Source organism: Protopterus annectens, chromosome 10.part0 (genome assembly GCF_019279795.1).
Source record: "Protopterus annectens isolate FY-2018-M chromosome 10.part0, PAN1.0, whole genome shotgun sequence".
Classification (NCBI taxonomy): Eukaryota; Metazoa; Chordata; order Ceratodontiformes; family Protopteridae; genus Protopterus; species Protopterus annectens.
The window spans coordinates 1,356,092,992-1,356,108,065 of NC_056744.1; the positions used below are offsets into that span (position 1 = coordinate 1,356,092,992).

A 15,074-nucleotide genomic window follows, 5' to 3' on the forward strand; every position below is an offset into this window, starting at 1 on the left:
AACTAACATTTGAGATGTTATATAAATAATACAAACATTTAAAAAAAACACATAAGCTGGAGGAAAATTTGTACTACACCATTGTTTGCTGCTAGAGATGATAGATTAAATGCATAATAAATAGATGTGTATGGATATAAATCATGTGGATATAGTACTAGTGGAAATGTGTCAAAGTTGTACAGAGACAGTATGAGTTATGTAATTTTATTGTAACATAGAATTGTGGGGGCTTATTAACTTAAAATGTTACCAAGACCATTGAAAAGTATTTTGATTCAAATATGGTAGAACAGTTACATAAACATACTTTTGTGTACAGGAGAAAGGACTGTGCCAGAGGAAGACTTTGAAAATGAACAGTCAGTGTGTGTTTGTAGCTCTGCAGAGTAGATATGCAGGAATCAAAGATATTGCTTTAAGACTGCTGACTCATAGTATGGTAGAAAATCACTAGAGAAGTAACTTACTACCCCCCTTAGAAATATTAGTTCAGGTATCAGAATCATCACATGAGGCAAAGGGTCCATCAGCAAAACTTACTGTTTTTAATACTTGTTGCATTTTACTTTTCATGGTTGAGCGAGTATCAATCCCCTGACGTTTCATAAGCTGCTGCAATTCTTCAGCTTGAAAGCCGATCTGCATCATAATAATTCAAAAATATTTAGAAAAACATTAAAGTGAATGTTTGAAATTGACAATGTGTACATCTCAAACATTATTTACCTCCAAAATGCTAGTCTTAGCATTAGTAAACATCCCTCTAAATTTCGTTATAAATGTAGATGGCAGGAAGCTGGCAGCGTTGTTAAGCACAAAAGCATCTAAAGATGCTCCTAACATAAGGTCATCTGTGAATAAAAGTACATAAATTATACAGTACACATCAGGAATTCACAATAATTTATATTTTTCAAACAACCAGAAACTACAAAAAATATATACAACTCATGATATAAATTCGCAGTAATCTATATTTTCAGACAGCTGACCAAATGAATAAGATGGTGCAGTTGTACTACAGATATACTTCAGTGATATGCACCCCCAGTGTTGGTCTGTTGTTCTTCCTGGAAATTAACAGTGCCTTGGCTTCAGAAAATATACCTGAATAAAATCTCAGATATCTAGCTTAGTTTTCATTCTACAATGACATTATTTAAGAAGGAAATTGTTTAACTTTCTTAAATAGCGTCTTTATATAACAGCACTTTAATGTTCTTCCATTTTTGCTGATGTTTTGCACATGCATATGGGGGTTACATTCCCACACTTGCATACAGTGCAGAAGATGCAATGGAGAAAATAGAATACCCATTACTGTGATTGCTGTTTTTTTTGTTTTTACAGAAAGCAAGAAACTTGGACCAAGCCCAACATAATGGGTGGACAAAGGTCCAAAAATTGGGACAGATTTTAAATACTGCTTTTGTAAACTTAAAAAGCAAAAATCTGGCTATTCTTTGAAAATTCAGACTATTGAGAGGTACGAGAGGCTGACAAGATCTTAGGAGGCACAGCACAAAAATACAAGGAAAATCAAGTAAGTTTCAATTTCTTCAGTTTTGCAAAATATACCTCATTTTTTTGTATTTTGCTCTGTCCTGTAAGCACATACCCATAGAAAAGTCTGACAATGGTCAATGGTACTTCAGTGGCTGCACTTTTTTCTAATGATACATACTAGATTTACAACATCACACTGGTTGGGCAGTCCAATCAGCATGCATGTTTTTGACTGACAGTGAGCTGTTATTGTATAAATGAGGTTTGGCAATGAACCAATTTGTCCAGGGACATCTTCAGTAAGAGTTTAGAAAAAAAATAAATAAATATATATATCAGTGAGTGGTAAGAGGGTGAGGGGATGAAAGGGTTAAATGGAAGGAAGGTTGATTGGGAGGAAATGAGGCAAGGGGTGGAGAGGGGCTTAAGGGGCTTAGGCAAGTCCAGCTGTGTAAGGATTCACATTTTGGCGTGAACTTATTTGTGGCTCCATCCTTAGTGCATTGGTTGGTTCTTGAGAAGAACTTGGTAGTGGGTGGGCTGGATAGGTTTTTGGGGATTCATATACAGGACAGGGTGTGAGGTTCCAGCTGGGAACTAGGGAGGTGGTTTTCCTTAAGTTCTGGCTCACAGGTGGAGGAAGTATTGTGGCAGGTATAATTGCAATGTGTCCGTCTTTGCCTTAGGTGGGTCTGTTTTTCATGGGGTAGTGGTTGGAGTGCATTCGGCTGTACTGGTGTGCTGGCAGGTCTGTTTTAGGCTGTGACAGCTCAAGGAGTCAGTGCATTTACTGTTCAGTCATGCCTGTCTGAAGATTCACGCTAAGGTGGCCAGTGGTTTTCTCGCTTTCTGGGTGGTAGGAGTAGTGTTTCAATGTCCCTGTTTTGGAGCAATTGTCACTATTTTGTTCTGGCCATAACTGGGTTTTCTCGCTTGGTGGTGTTGTAAGGGGATTGGAGTTGCTTGTTGTATTTAGGTTTTGGTCTGGGGAGACCTGAGTGAGCGTGTGTGTTTCACGGGTTGCAAGTCACCCATGGAGACTCTCGGTGTGTTTTATCCACAGCACATTTCTCATTAAAGAATTGTAAATTCCAATTCCATCTTGTGCTTTACTGGCTTTCCTGGCATCTCTGGGGCTGTTTTCTTGGGATGACAATGAGGAATGCATGGCATGTGTGTTTCGCAGGTTGCAAGTTGCCAGTGAGGAATGTTTAGCAATAGCACATGCATTGTGTGGTGTATGTGGCTGTTGAGGAGGGTTATGGCAGGCTTGGTTCTCAGGTTGGGAAAGCTGCATTATAATGTTTCATCATTGCCACACCCTGGGCATTCTTTGGATCAGGCTTCTGTCGATCTTTGTTAAGAAGAGGTGGTAGTTTATATGGTATGGTTGCTTCCAACTGCCAGTTGGTATGTTCCTTGACAATTTCTCAGCTTCTGTGCCTTGATTCAGGTTTTATTTGGAATTGTGCCTTGTCTTGTCAACTGTACTGATTTCAACCCTCACTGGGGTTTGAATGTGGCCCATGAAGAGTGTTGAGAGTGGTTCATGGCTTGCATCTGTGTCAGTACACAAACTAAATCCCATATATCAAAAACCAGGTGTGTTTTACCCACAGCATGTTTTTAAATAAAGAATGGTACATTCCAATGCCATTGTGTGTTTTATTGGATTTTCTGGCATCTCTGGGGCTGTTTTCTTGGGGTGTTGATGAAGAATGCATGGTGGCTCTTGTTTCCACCATGGCTGTGGAGTGAGTGACATTTGTTGGGGGGGGGTGACTGTCAGTGGGCATTACTGGTACGGTGCAGATATACTTTATTCTCCTGTTTAGTAGTGGAGCAGGGTTGCCATGTGTTTGTAATTGCTCTGCAGCTGCTTGTAGTGACATCACATGACTGCTAGCAGTCTCTAAACCCTGGCAAGCAATTGTGTGACTGAATAGGTTACAGAGAAGCTGGTACCACAAGATGATGGTGCTGTGAGGGGCATTTCATTTGCTGCATCATTAAGTAGTGAGCCCGAAGATGGTGGAATCAGGTTGTTACAGTGACTATCCTGGTCACTAGAGTGGTATAAATAAAATGAATAGGCTGGGGACATTTACTAAGATTTCAAATTCTAAATGATCAGCAGACTGTGGTAGGAATGCTTGCCTTTGGTGAACAAAGTACAGGATTGGACATTGTAGACCCACCTGGTTTTCTTGTTATGGGAATAACCCCTTCTGATATATTCACAGGCTAAAAGCATTAGTGCCCATGCCCATAATATTTATGGGTAGTTTTATGCTATCACTTTTACAGAGTCAGTGGTTATCTGATTATGTATAAGGCAAGCCAGTCCAGCAGGGACACAGTTGGAATCCCAGGGGTGCATTTTCTGTTTCCCATCCAGTTAACCAGATTGTGTTGAAAATGGATAATGAGGTACTTTTGACATGGAAAGGGAAGCCATTCCACATATAGGGGAGTCTCTGGGACACTAATCTGTCCCTCTAACAAGTCTTATTAATGCCACAGACCAGGTTGAGGTCACACTTGTGGGAACTACAGGCACTTCTGTTATTACCGGCTTTCTAGGTTTGGGGAGTAATATTTTCATGCTGGCTCTATTTGGGCTTTTGTCACTCCCTCTCCCATTCTTCTGGCTTTGCCCAGACTACCTTTTATTGCATTAAAGGATACATGTTGATACAAGGAGTGATGGATAGCAGAGAATTTCATTGGATGTGCATTGATAATTCAGCTGGTGCATCAGAGGCGGTGGTAGGGTAACAGTTGGGGTTACCTGCACACCATTCAATTGTGACATGGTTGCAGCATCTCTGGGGTTTCTGCTTGATGTTTTGGGCTACTTGCATAAAATGGTGGGCATAGGGTAGATCAGGAAGAGTTGCATTCAGAAAGGATGTTCTGCCATTTGTGTTTCAGCTTTCATACTCACTAAGAAACTTCAATTTACAAAGGGCCAGTGGAAGGAAAGGGTGGGTAAACAAGTGGGGGGGGGGGGCTTAAAAAGTGGTCCTTATATTGAGGTGTTGTCATGCCTTTCAACGGTATAGATTTTCATAGAATGTTCAGATTTTGCTTCCTAATTGGGTTTGTTTTTCATAGTGTTTTGGTCTTTGGTTAGAAGTGAATAAGCATTAAAGACTGACATTAGAAAATAATGACATGCGAGTTTCCCACTTTATACCATTCAGAGGATACCTCAGTCCTTCTGTTAATTATGGCTTGTGAACACTTATTGCACTAAGAGGTTTAGAAGTATAGGCTTTGTCCACATTACCTGGACTAAGAGGTTGAGACGTATGCTGTGTATCTGGAGGTTTTTAGTTGTGTCATTGCTTGGAAGCTAAAGGGAGCAGATGAGCAGAATGTGGTACACAAACTAATAGTTTATGGCATATCAGCAGCTTCAACTGGGAAGGTTAAGCAGGCTATATATATATATATATATATATATATATATATATATATATATATCGGAGCGCTACAGAATCCTGAAAGCTCAAAATCCTGAAGCCCAAAATCCTGAAACCAAAATCCTGAAAATTCAAAATCCCGAAAACCCAAAATCCTGAAACTCAAAATCCTGAAAACACAAATAATGCTAATATGTCACTATAAAGACACTAATATCTACCAACTGACCCTGACCCTAACCCTAACCCTAAGGTCCATCACTATCGCACACTCACCTGACCCACGCCCTAACCCTAACTCACTTAAACCGCCCCAACCCCAATATTTGTCACTATTGCATACATGCCTAACCTGCGCCCTAACCCTAACTCACTTAAACCGCCCCTAACCCTAACATAAAACCACCCCACTTACCTGAACCCAACGCATGACCTAACACCACAGGGCTAACAATAGCAAAGCCACAATGACGTCAGTATGTCCATTTTGTGTTTTCAGGATTTTGGGTTTTCGGGATTTTGAATTTTCAGGATTTTGGTCTCAGGATTTTGGGCTTCAGGATTTTGAGCTTTCAGGATTCTGTAGCGCTCCTATATATAAATATATATATATATATATATATATATATATATATATATATATATATATATATATATATAAATAAATACAGAAAGTTACATTGGAAAGAGTTGATGGGGGGAATATGGCTGTTGGTCCCCTTGATAGCATTCAGTGTTAAGATATTTTGGTTTATGGTGGTGCATTAACAGTTTCTTTTCCTTTACAGATCAATGAGGGATGAGCACATATTAGACATTGTGCCAGTAGCTGGAATGATGGGCAGTGAGGTTGTAAAAAGGTGCACAGAGTCACATCAGTCTGTGACTTGGAAGTAATGGATGCCACTTGGCTGGAGTGGTGAACAAAGAGAGCACAGTTGAACTACCATTAGGTGCTCATTAAGCCATGTCAGGCTTGTTGCGGTAGGGAGTAGCATGGAGGCAAGTGAGACTGAAGTGAGTTAAGGGCAGTGTAGAGGGGGTAGATGGGGTTGTTTAAGGGGAGTTTGGAATTGTCCACAGGTGAGGTGGAGTCACGATATGCTTATTATGGATTGGATTTTGGGAAGCATGATAATTAGGGTGACCTTTCTGTGGAAAGGTTAAGCAGAGGGGTTTGTCAGTGGCCAGTGTTACTTGGATTGGACATGGCATCTGGGTGCTGGTAGTCAGAAGGATGTACATGATCGGGATACCCTTTATGGTTAAGTGAAGGGTTGGACAGAGCATTGTAAGGAGGGGAAGGGGGTTCACTAGGATTTGCATTTCTTACAACTGTGACTGGAAGGGTTGGGTTGGGGGGTATAATTTGGGGAGTTGGTTTGGTGGTTTGGATGGCAAGAAGGATTATTATTTTTAGTCAACTGGTGTTTTTGCTAATGATATGACAGGAATTTTGGTTGACGGGGACTCAGTTTGGTCTACAGTGGTCGGGTACACTGGATGATGTTTAGCTTAGTGGTTAGGTTATGGGAAATTTTGGTAAGAGTAAGGGGGAACAGCATGGTCAGGCTGGTGGGTAGAGAAGAGGGACAGGTTTTCCCTCTTCTGTTTCCCCTCTGGTGTGTGAATGTTTATTTCAATAAGTTGGGAAAGGAAAGTGAGCAGTTGGAGGCAATAAGTAGTAAATATAAGTGACCAGAGGTAAGGACGCTGCTTAATTGGTTTGAGGGGTAATTCAGCAAATGGTATATGAAGTGAGTTGTTGGACACTGCTTCATAAGTGAAAGACTTGCTGGGATGTGTTATTCAGTAAATGGTATATGAAGTGAGTTGTTGGATGCTGCTTCATAAGTAAAGGACTTGGTGGGATGTGTTATTCAATAAATGGTATATGAAGTGAGTTGTTGGATGCTGCTTCATAAGTAAAGGGCTTGGTGGGATGTGTTATTCAATAAATGGTATATGAAGTGAGTTGTTGCATGCTGCTTCATAAGTAAAAGACTTGGTGGGATGTGTTATTCAATAAATGGTATATGAAGTCAATTGCTGGACGCTGGTTCATAACTGAGTACAGGCATGGACGCTGCTTATTGGGTCAGGATGAACGATGTCACACTGTCCTGATTAACATTACAGGGATGTTTATACTGTGATTAAAATCAACTGTACTATGTTCAGATGTAATTAATAATATTGATTATCAAAGCCATGTTATGGAAGTTTAATAAAGATTGTCAAACATCATTCGGTGTGATGTGGTTTATTGAAGGGAACCGGGACAAATGAGGTTTGGCAACAAACCGATTTGTCCAGGGACATCTTCAGTAAGAGTTTAGACAACTATATATATATATATATATATATATATATATATATATATCAGTGAGAGGTAACAGGGTGGGGGGATGAAAGGCTTAAATGGAAGGAGGGTTGATTGGAAGGAAATGAGGTAAGGGGTGGGCAGGGGCTTAAGGAGCTTAGCCAAGACCATCTGGGTAAGGAATCATATTTTGGTGTTAACTTGATGCCCGCCGTTATTTTTTTAGTGGTTTCATGGGGTGAGGTTATTTAGCAGTCTGGGTAGGGCAGAAAAGAGGGTCAGGTTTGCTCTCTTCAGTTCCCCCTCTGGTGTGTGGATGTTTATTTCTATAAGTTGGGAAAGGAAAGTGAGCAGTTGGAGGCAATAAGTAGTAAATATAAGTGACCAGAGGTAAGGACGCTGCTTAATTGGTTTGAGGGGTAATTCAGCAAATGGTATACGAAGTGAGTTGTTGGACGCTGCTTCATAAGTGAAAGACTTGCTGGGATGTGTTATTCAATAAATGGTATATGAGGTGAGTTGTTGGATGCTGCTTCATAAGTAAAGGACTTGGTCGGATGTGTTATTCAATAAATGGTATATGAGGTGAGTTGTTAAACACTGCTTCATAAGTAAAAGACTTGGTGGGATGTGTTATTCAATAAATGGTATATGAAGTCACTTGCTGGACGCTGGTTCACAACTATGTGAGTAGTGGCATGGACGCTGCTTATTGGGTCAGGATGAGCGATGTCACTCTGTCCTTATTAACATTACAGGGATGTTTAGGCTGTGATTAAAATCAGCTGTACTATGTTCAGTTGTAATTAATAATATTGAGGAGGTAACATTTTAAATAGGCTAGAAACTATTGAACTACAATGGATTTTTTAGAATGCAAGCACATCAACCTTCAGGTCTCAACCAGTATGTAAGTATTAAATCAGTGCTTGATTCACACCCCTTAAAATAAAGCTGCATATACATATGTCCAATTATTTATTTATTTTGGTTAACAAAATTTCATATTTTACGATGAAAGGCATTTTTAGATTCATGTCCTATAGATATTTTTTTTAAATTAGTATATGTTTATTGTTATTGTGATTTGTTAAATGTTAAATTGCAAGTGCTTTCTATAACATAACACTGATCAGTTAAGTTGGTTTACTTGATTGTACTGTTTCAGACTTTATAGTCCAGTAAGAAATGTGAGTTAACACTTGATTGATTAATTGAATAATTGATTAATTAATGCTTCTATTTGAATTTATGTATACTATTTAAGACAAGAAGCTTTTGTTGTATTTTGAGATCTGAAGAAGCGTACCTAGTGTGTACGTGAAAGCGCTTATCAATTTTTTCTGGATTAAAAATTTATTATTTTATCGTGGTGGTCCAGTTTTGTATTTTTTCAATAATTGATTATCAAAGCCATGTTATGGAAGTTTAATAAAGGTCATCAAACCTCATTCAGTGTGATGTGTTTTATTGAAGGGGATCGGGACAAAATGTTCATTGTGTCATAAAACTAATTTGCTACATTTCTATTATTGTATTTGACTTCATTTGTTCAAATACAGGAAATCTGTGATTTTCTAAGGAAAGTGTCAGTATTTGAAAATATTGTGCTGCTGGACCATTCATGTTCTTGTTTGCAGTATCCCTTTTATGTTCTTGACATCTTTTCTGAACCTGTTAATGCAATTTCTTTGAATATCACTTTATCTTTTTATAAAATATTGCTGCAATTCTTTCTTTTTTTTTGGCACAGGGATATTTACAGCATATAGACCCCCTTGTGGTTAATACAAATCAAATGCTAACGTAGCTGTATTTAGGACTTATTCAGGAATAATAAAACAAAGTCATTAGGCAGAACAAAGATTTGACCTACAATAATCTAGCTACAGTGTCATTAAAAAGTAATAAGTTTAAGTACAGTCAATTTATGTACAGACTGCAAGCTCTGACTATTTAAAGTGCACAATATTAGCTAAGGTTCCCTATTACAATTAAAAGACTAGTAATTTTGAGTCCACAAATTCTAAAAAAATAAATAAAAAAACTAAAGGAGAATAGCGGGTATTGACAATCATTGCACTCCCAATGTGGGGAGATGGAACCCCCTATATCCCCACTATTTATACAATAAGATTGTCATACCTCAGACAACAGGGAATCTGCATAGATATAGTAATCCCAAACAGTGTATGTAGGTATCAATTTTCATACTTTCACTGTGGATTTGCACTAAAGAGTCTCAGAATATAAATCTGTTCCCAGTAGTCACTTACAGATGATTAACTTCCTGTTTCATCTAAAAAAATGTGATCTACAGTCACATTCATGAACTTAAACAAAATTGAGTCCATTAGCAATGTTTTTATGGATAACATTCAAATGTACTGAAAAAGCTTTCAGGAGATGGCCACAAAAAGAATCAAAGGGAGATATTTAAAAATAATTATAGCACTTTTTGTAAAGTCCAAAAATAACAAGCTACTATATACCCCCTAAAATAGTGAATGGAGTGACAGCACCTCAGAAAATGTCTACTTTCATTACTGAGCAGTTGTCTTCATCTGTTTCCATTTCTTCCTGTCTTCTGCATCTTGCTCTGTCACACCAACCACCTGCATGTCCTCTTTCACCACATCCATAAACCTTATCTTAGGCCTTCCTCTTTTCCTCTTACCTGGTAGCTCCATCCTTAGCATCCTTTTCCCAATATATCCAGCATCCATCCTCAGCACATGTCCAAACCAATGCAATCTCACCTCTCTGGTTTTGTCTCCAAACAATCCAACCTGAGTTGACCCTCTGATATACTTATTCCTAATCCTGTCCGCCCTTGTCACACCCAGTGCAAATCTTAACATCTTTAACTCTGCCACGTCCAGCACTGACTCTTGCCTTTTTGTCAGTGCCACTGTCTCTAACCCATACAACATAGCTGGTCTCACTACCCTCTTGTAGACCTTCCTTTTCACTTTTACTGATACTCGTCTATCACAAATCTCTCCTGACACTCTTCTCCAGCCACTCCATCCTGCCTGTACTCTCTTCTTCACCTCTCTTCCACAAGCACCATTACTCTTAACTATTGATCCCAAGTATTTAAACTCATCCAACTTTGCCAATTCTACTCCCTGCATCTGAACCATTCCTCTATCCTCCCTCTCATTCACACACACATTCTGTCTTAGTCCTGCTGACCTTCATTCTTCTTCTCTCTAGAGCATATCTCCACCTCTCCAGGGTCTCCTCAACCTGTTCCCTACGCTCACTACAGATCACAATGTCATCCGCAAACATCATAGTCCATGGGGACTCCTGTCTGATCTCGTCTGTCAACCTGTCCATCACCATTGCAAATAAGAAAGGGCTCAGAGCTGATCCTTGATGTAATCCCACCTCCACCTTAAATGCATCCATCACTCCCATCGCAAACCTCACCACTGTCACACTACCCTCGTACATATCCTGTACCACTCTTACACACTTCTCTGTCACTCCTGACTTCCTCATACAATACCACAACTCCTGTTTAGGCACCCTGTCATATGTTTTCTCTAAGTCCACAAAGACACAATACAACTCCTTCTGACCTTCTCTATACTTCTCCTTCAACACTCTCAGAGCAAACACTGTATCTGTAGTGCTCTTTCCTGGCATGAAACCATACTGCTGATCACTAATCATCACTTCCCTTCTTAACCTAACTTCCACTGCTCTTTCCCATAACTTCATGCTGTGACTGATTCATTTTCTCCCTCTGTAGTTACTACAGCTCTGCATATCACCCTTATTCTTAAAAATCGATACCAAAAACTTTTTCTCCACTCCTCAGGCATCCTCTCACTTTCCAAGATTTTATTAAACAATCTGATTAAAAACTCCACTGCCATCTCTCCTGAACACTTCCATGCTTTCACAGGTATGTCATCTGAACCAACAGCCTTTCCATTCTTCATCCTCTTCATAGCTGTCCTTACTTCCTCCTTGCTAATCCATTGCACTTTCTGATTCACTATCCCGACATCAGCCAACCTTGTCTTTCTCAATCTCTTCACTCTTCAGTCCCTCAGAGTACTCTTTCCATCTGCTCAACACACTCTCCTCACTTGTGAGAACATTTCCTTCATTATGCTTTATCACCCTTATTTGCTGCACATTTTTCCCAGCTCGGCCCCTCTGTCTAGCCAATCAGTACAGGTCCTTTTCTTCCTCCTTAGTGTCCAACCTTTCATACAACTCTTCATATGCCTTATCCTTAGCCTTCACCACTTCAGTCTTTGCTATGCTACTCATCTCCTTATACTCCTGTCTACTTTCTTCATCTCTTTGACAATCCCACTTCTTCTTCATCAGCCTCTTCCTCTGTATACTCTCCTGTACTTCCTCATTCCACCACCAGGTCTCCTTGTCCTCCTTCCTCTGTCTAGATGTCACACCAAGCACCTTTCTAGCTGTCTCCCTTACCAGCTCTGCTGTAGTTGCCCAGCTATTTGGTAACTCTTCACTGCCACCCAGTGCCTGTCTTAACATTTTCTGCTTTCACATATCATGTAGTTTTTCTGCCCTTGTTCTAATAAATCAGCCCCTATATGGTACAAAACAAGTATGCTCCTAGGGTAGGAATCCTATACACAGTTTTATGCAGCTGTACCTGTTTTGTTGTTATTTGCACTCAGTACTCCATGAATCTGTTGAAAGTTCCAGGATCTTAATTGCAAAGCTCAGAACAGCAAACCTTTAACTGAGATTAGGAGAATATATAAGCTGCAAAATTGCAGGAATTCTGACTATTCACTCTTCTCCAAAATACAGTGATTTTGGAGTTAGTATGCATGTGAATTGGGGTGTTGGACAAACCTTCCTCATTTAGGGTGCAGAGGAAAAAGCTACCCCGGAAAAACAATTTAATGGTGCAATATTGGCTTTCAAGTTTCACTTGCCTTGTTTTTTTTTTTCAGGAATCAATGTTAACTTTTTGAAATGTTGAACTCTCAGTTCCAGGTCTTGTATTTCAAATAAGGAGCGTTTTGCCTAACATGTCATCTTTGCCATGATGACATAAGCTATAAATTCAGTGTTATTGTTAAAGCTACCATCTGAAAATGTGGAATCTGCTCACAGCACAATATAGATGGTGATAGTGCCACAGTATGCATCATCAACTGTGTTTTATTTTTATTATTTTGGGGGGTAATTCATTTCTTCATCAATACCTTTACTCTTTATTTGGAAAGGACATGTCCGTACTCCGCTGGCCATGACAATACTCATGCCAGCTTAGAGATACATTGTACTATGAGGCTTCTAAATATTACTTTGGCTTTGTAAGTGCATTTCTGATACATATATTTGGTAACAGTAGGTTATAATTAGCTATGGCAAGACCCTGCAGGAGTCTTGTTTTTTATTCCATCTCCCTCCATATTGCTCTGGGGTCATTCATGAAAGATTATGTGTACTAGTGGGCTAAGCCAGTTAAGATACATTTATATATATATATATATATATATATATATATATATATATATATATATATATATCACACACACACACATATATATATATATATATATATATATATATATATATATACACACACACATACACACACACACATACAGATTGTCATTTCATTATCTATTATACTGGGTATCTCTGATGACATCACTGTAGGAGCTTTATAGTTTTCAGCACTACTTTCTGGGAATGCCTATGTACATTGATGCACAACTGAGTAAATTACTTGAACTCTGCAATATATTGTACCTACACATCTTTTTATTGGACCATACCTTTTCTAAATTTTTGAGTCAGTCTTTTTTTCTGCTGTACCTAAATCTTTGCACTTAAAATGTTACCCACCTGCTACATAGCCAGCCTTATGGTTTAGGTCAGGCAGAAAAACATAGGGTCCTGATAAAATGACTTGGGTAACCTAGTAGGGAGGCAGCACATTCAGGCGACACAGAGAGCATCACACCTATCATACATATATTACTTGCTCACTATTTTACCCAGAGAAGATAAAAAACACACACAAGAAATAGTCCATCCTTCAGCCACTGATTATTCCAGTTTTTCGTACAATTAGGGTTGAGATTGTGCCTTTATTCCTGCATAGACATGTTTCACATATGCAGCAAAGGACTAGCCCTTTGTAATGGCTCTTAACTATGCTGTTATATACCTCAGTACTGCATCGGTAACACCCAAAAACCTCGCTTTCAACAGTGACATCCATTGTAGTGTATGTTAGTGATCTACACTGAGTTACACTATTGAACAGTAATAGATTCAATTATCATCAGGAGACGAAATTAGTGGTTTGTATTATCAAGGGCAGAAGAAGAAATCTACCTCTGATACATGTGCCTTGCTCATTTGTTGTATGATCTTGGTTGCATTCAATGAAATGGCTTTGGGGGTACCCTCTTGAGGTAGTCGACATACAAGATTCTGACCGAGACTATGATAAAATTAAGACTATTGCTTCTATCTGGCATTGTTCTTTTTTTAAGTTAAAGGAATACATATATATTAAAGTTATTATCAAATGATCAAATCTAATCTAAATCAGCTTGGTTGGCTTGAACTACCCAGCCTAATCCTGTATAACCAACTGATTATGGCCTATAAAATCCTCTATAATCCAGGCAATACTCCTGCACTTAAAAATATTATCACCCCCTATAACAATCCTAGACTGCTTCGATCCTCTAACAAACTACTAATTCAGACTAGCAAAATTGCATATTGTTCATTTATTGTCATGTTTTTCTTTACTTACTTTTAAATGTATCAAAGTGGAAGGCTTTGCTGTAGCGATAACTTAATCTGTCAAACTTTGAACTTAAAAGCTTTGTGGCAATATTACAAGCAGCAGCCCTAAATAAATCAAATAAATAAAAAGCAGTTTAGATGTGGTTATAATTTAAAATGTTATCTTCATTTGTAGGCACAATCATTTACAAGTAGTAACAGGACTGCATGCTGCTAGGAATGAAAAGTTTGAAAATACAGACTGAAGTATATAAAATAAAATCTGCACAAAAATATTTTATGTAAAACAGAAAACAAACTGCAGTAATCAAATTTATATTTGCTAATGAATATCTTCCCAAACACTTGTTGTAAATAATCAGAATGGAAAACTAATATAGTTATATTTTCCATACTAAATTGTCTACAACTACTGTAGCTACAAAGAAATGAAATTTGTAAATGAAAAAAAAAAGTTCAGTTATGTATAATTTCTTCACACTCTCCATTTGTAATGACGCTTATTCATTTTTGAATGAAAGGAATAAATACATAGCGCAATTAGATTTGTATAAGACGTACACAGTGATAGAAAGATGCAAACACTTAGTAACATAATTGGAGCTTATTGCATTCCGTAAAAGTTGTTTGTGTCTTTTGGCTTTTCCTGGTTAGGGCTCGCCACAGTGGAACTCCGGTCCGCTAATGATTGGCAGTTGATTTTTACGTACCGGCTTGCCAGGCCTGACGCACAACCTTCAACGAAGGTACGCCCATTCATGCACGTCTCCACTCAGAAGACGCTCTAGCTGAGAATCAAACCAGACAGCATCTTACTGTGAGGTGACAATGCTACCGCAGCACCACCACCACGGTTGATTGCATTCCGTAAAAGTAAACAACGTTAATCTTATAATAAAACTCATTCATTCTTTTCAAACTATTGCTTTATTTAAATGTACCAGATAAAAATATTTATAAAACTACACTCTGTTACTTGTTAAAAACACTGGGAAATAGCTACCCCATGGCACAGAAGAATAAAGCCCTGGCTG

General features: G+C 38.6%; 1 protein-coding gene across 1 annotated transcript in view; it reads right to left on the bottom strand.

Moving 5' to 3' along the window:
• Positions 1–15,074, bottom strand: part of LOC122813595 (vitellogenin-like) — a 108,423-nt gene that overhangs the window by 67,800 nt on the left and 25,549 nt on the right. The window contains exons 13-15 of the mRNA XM_044086006.1: positions 14,048–14,145; positions 730–854; positions 544–642 (exon numbers count right to left, since the gene is read on the bottom strand). Of these exons, the coding sequence (XP_043941941.1) occupies positions 544–642; positions 730–854; positions 14,048–14,145 (322 nt within the window). The remainder of the gene's footprint in view (positions 1–543; positions 643–729; positions 855–14,047; positions 14,146–15,074) is intronic.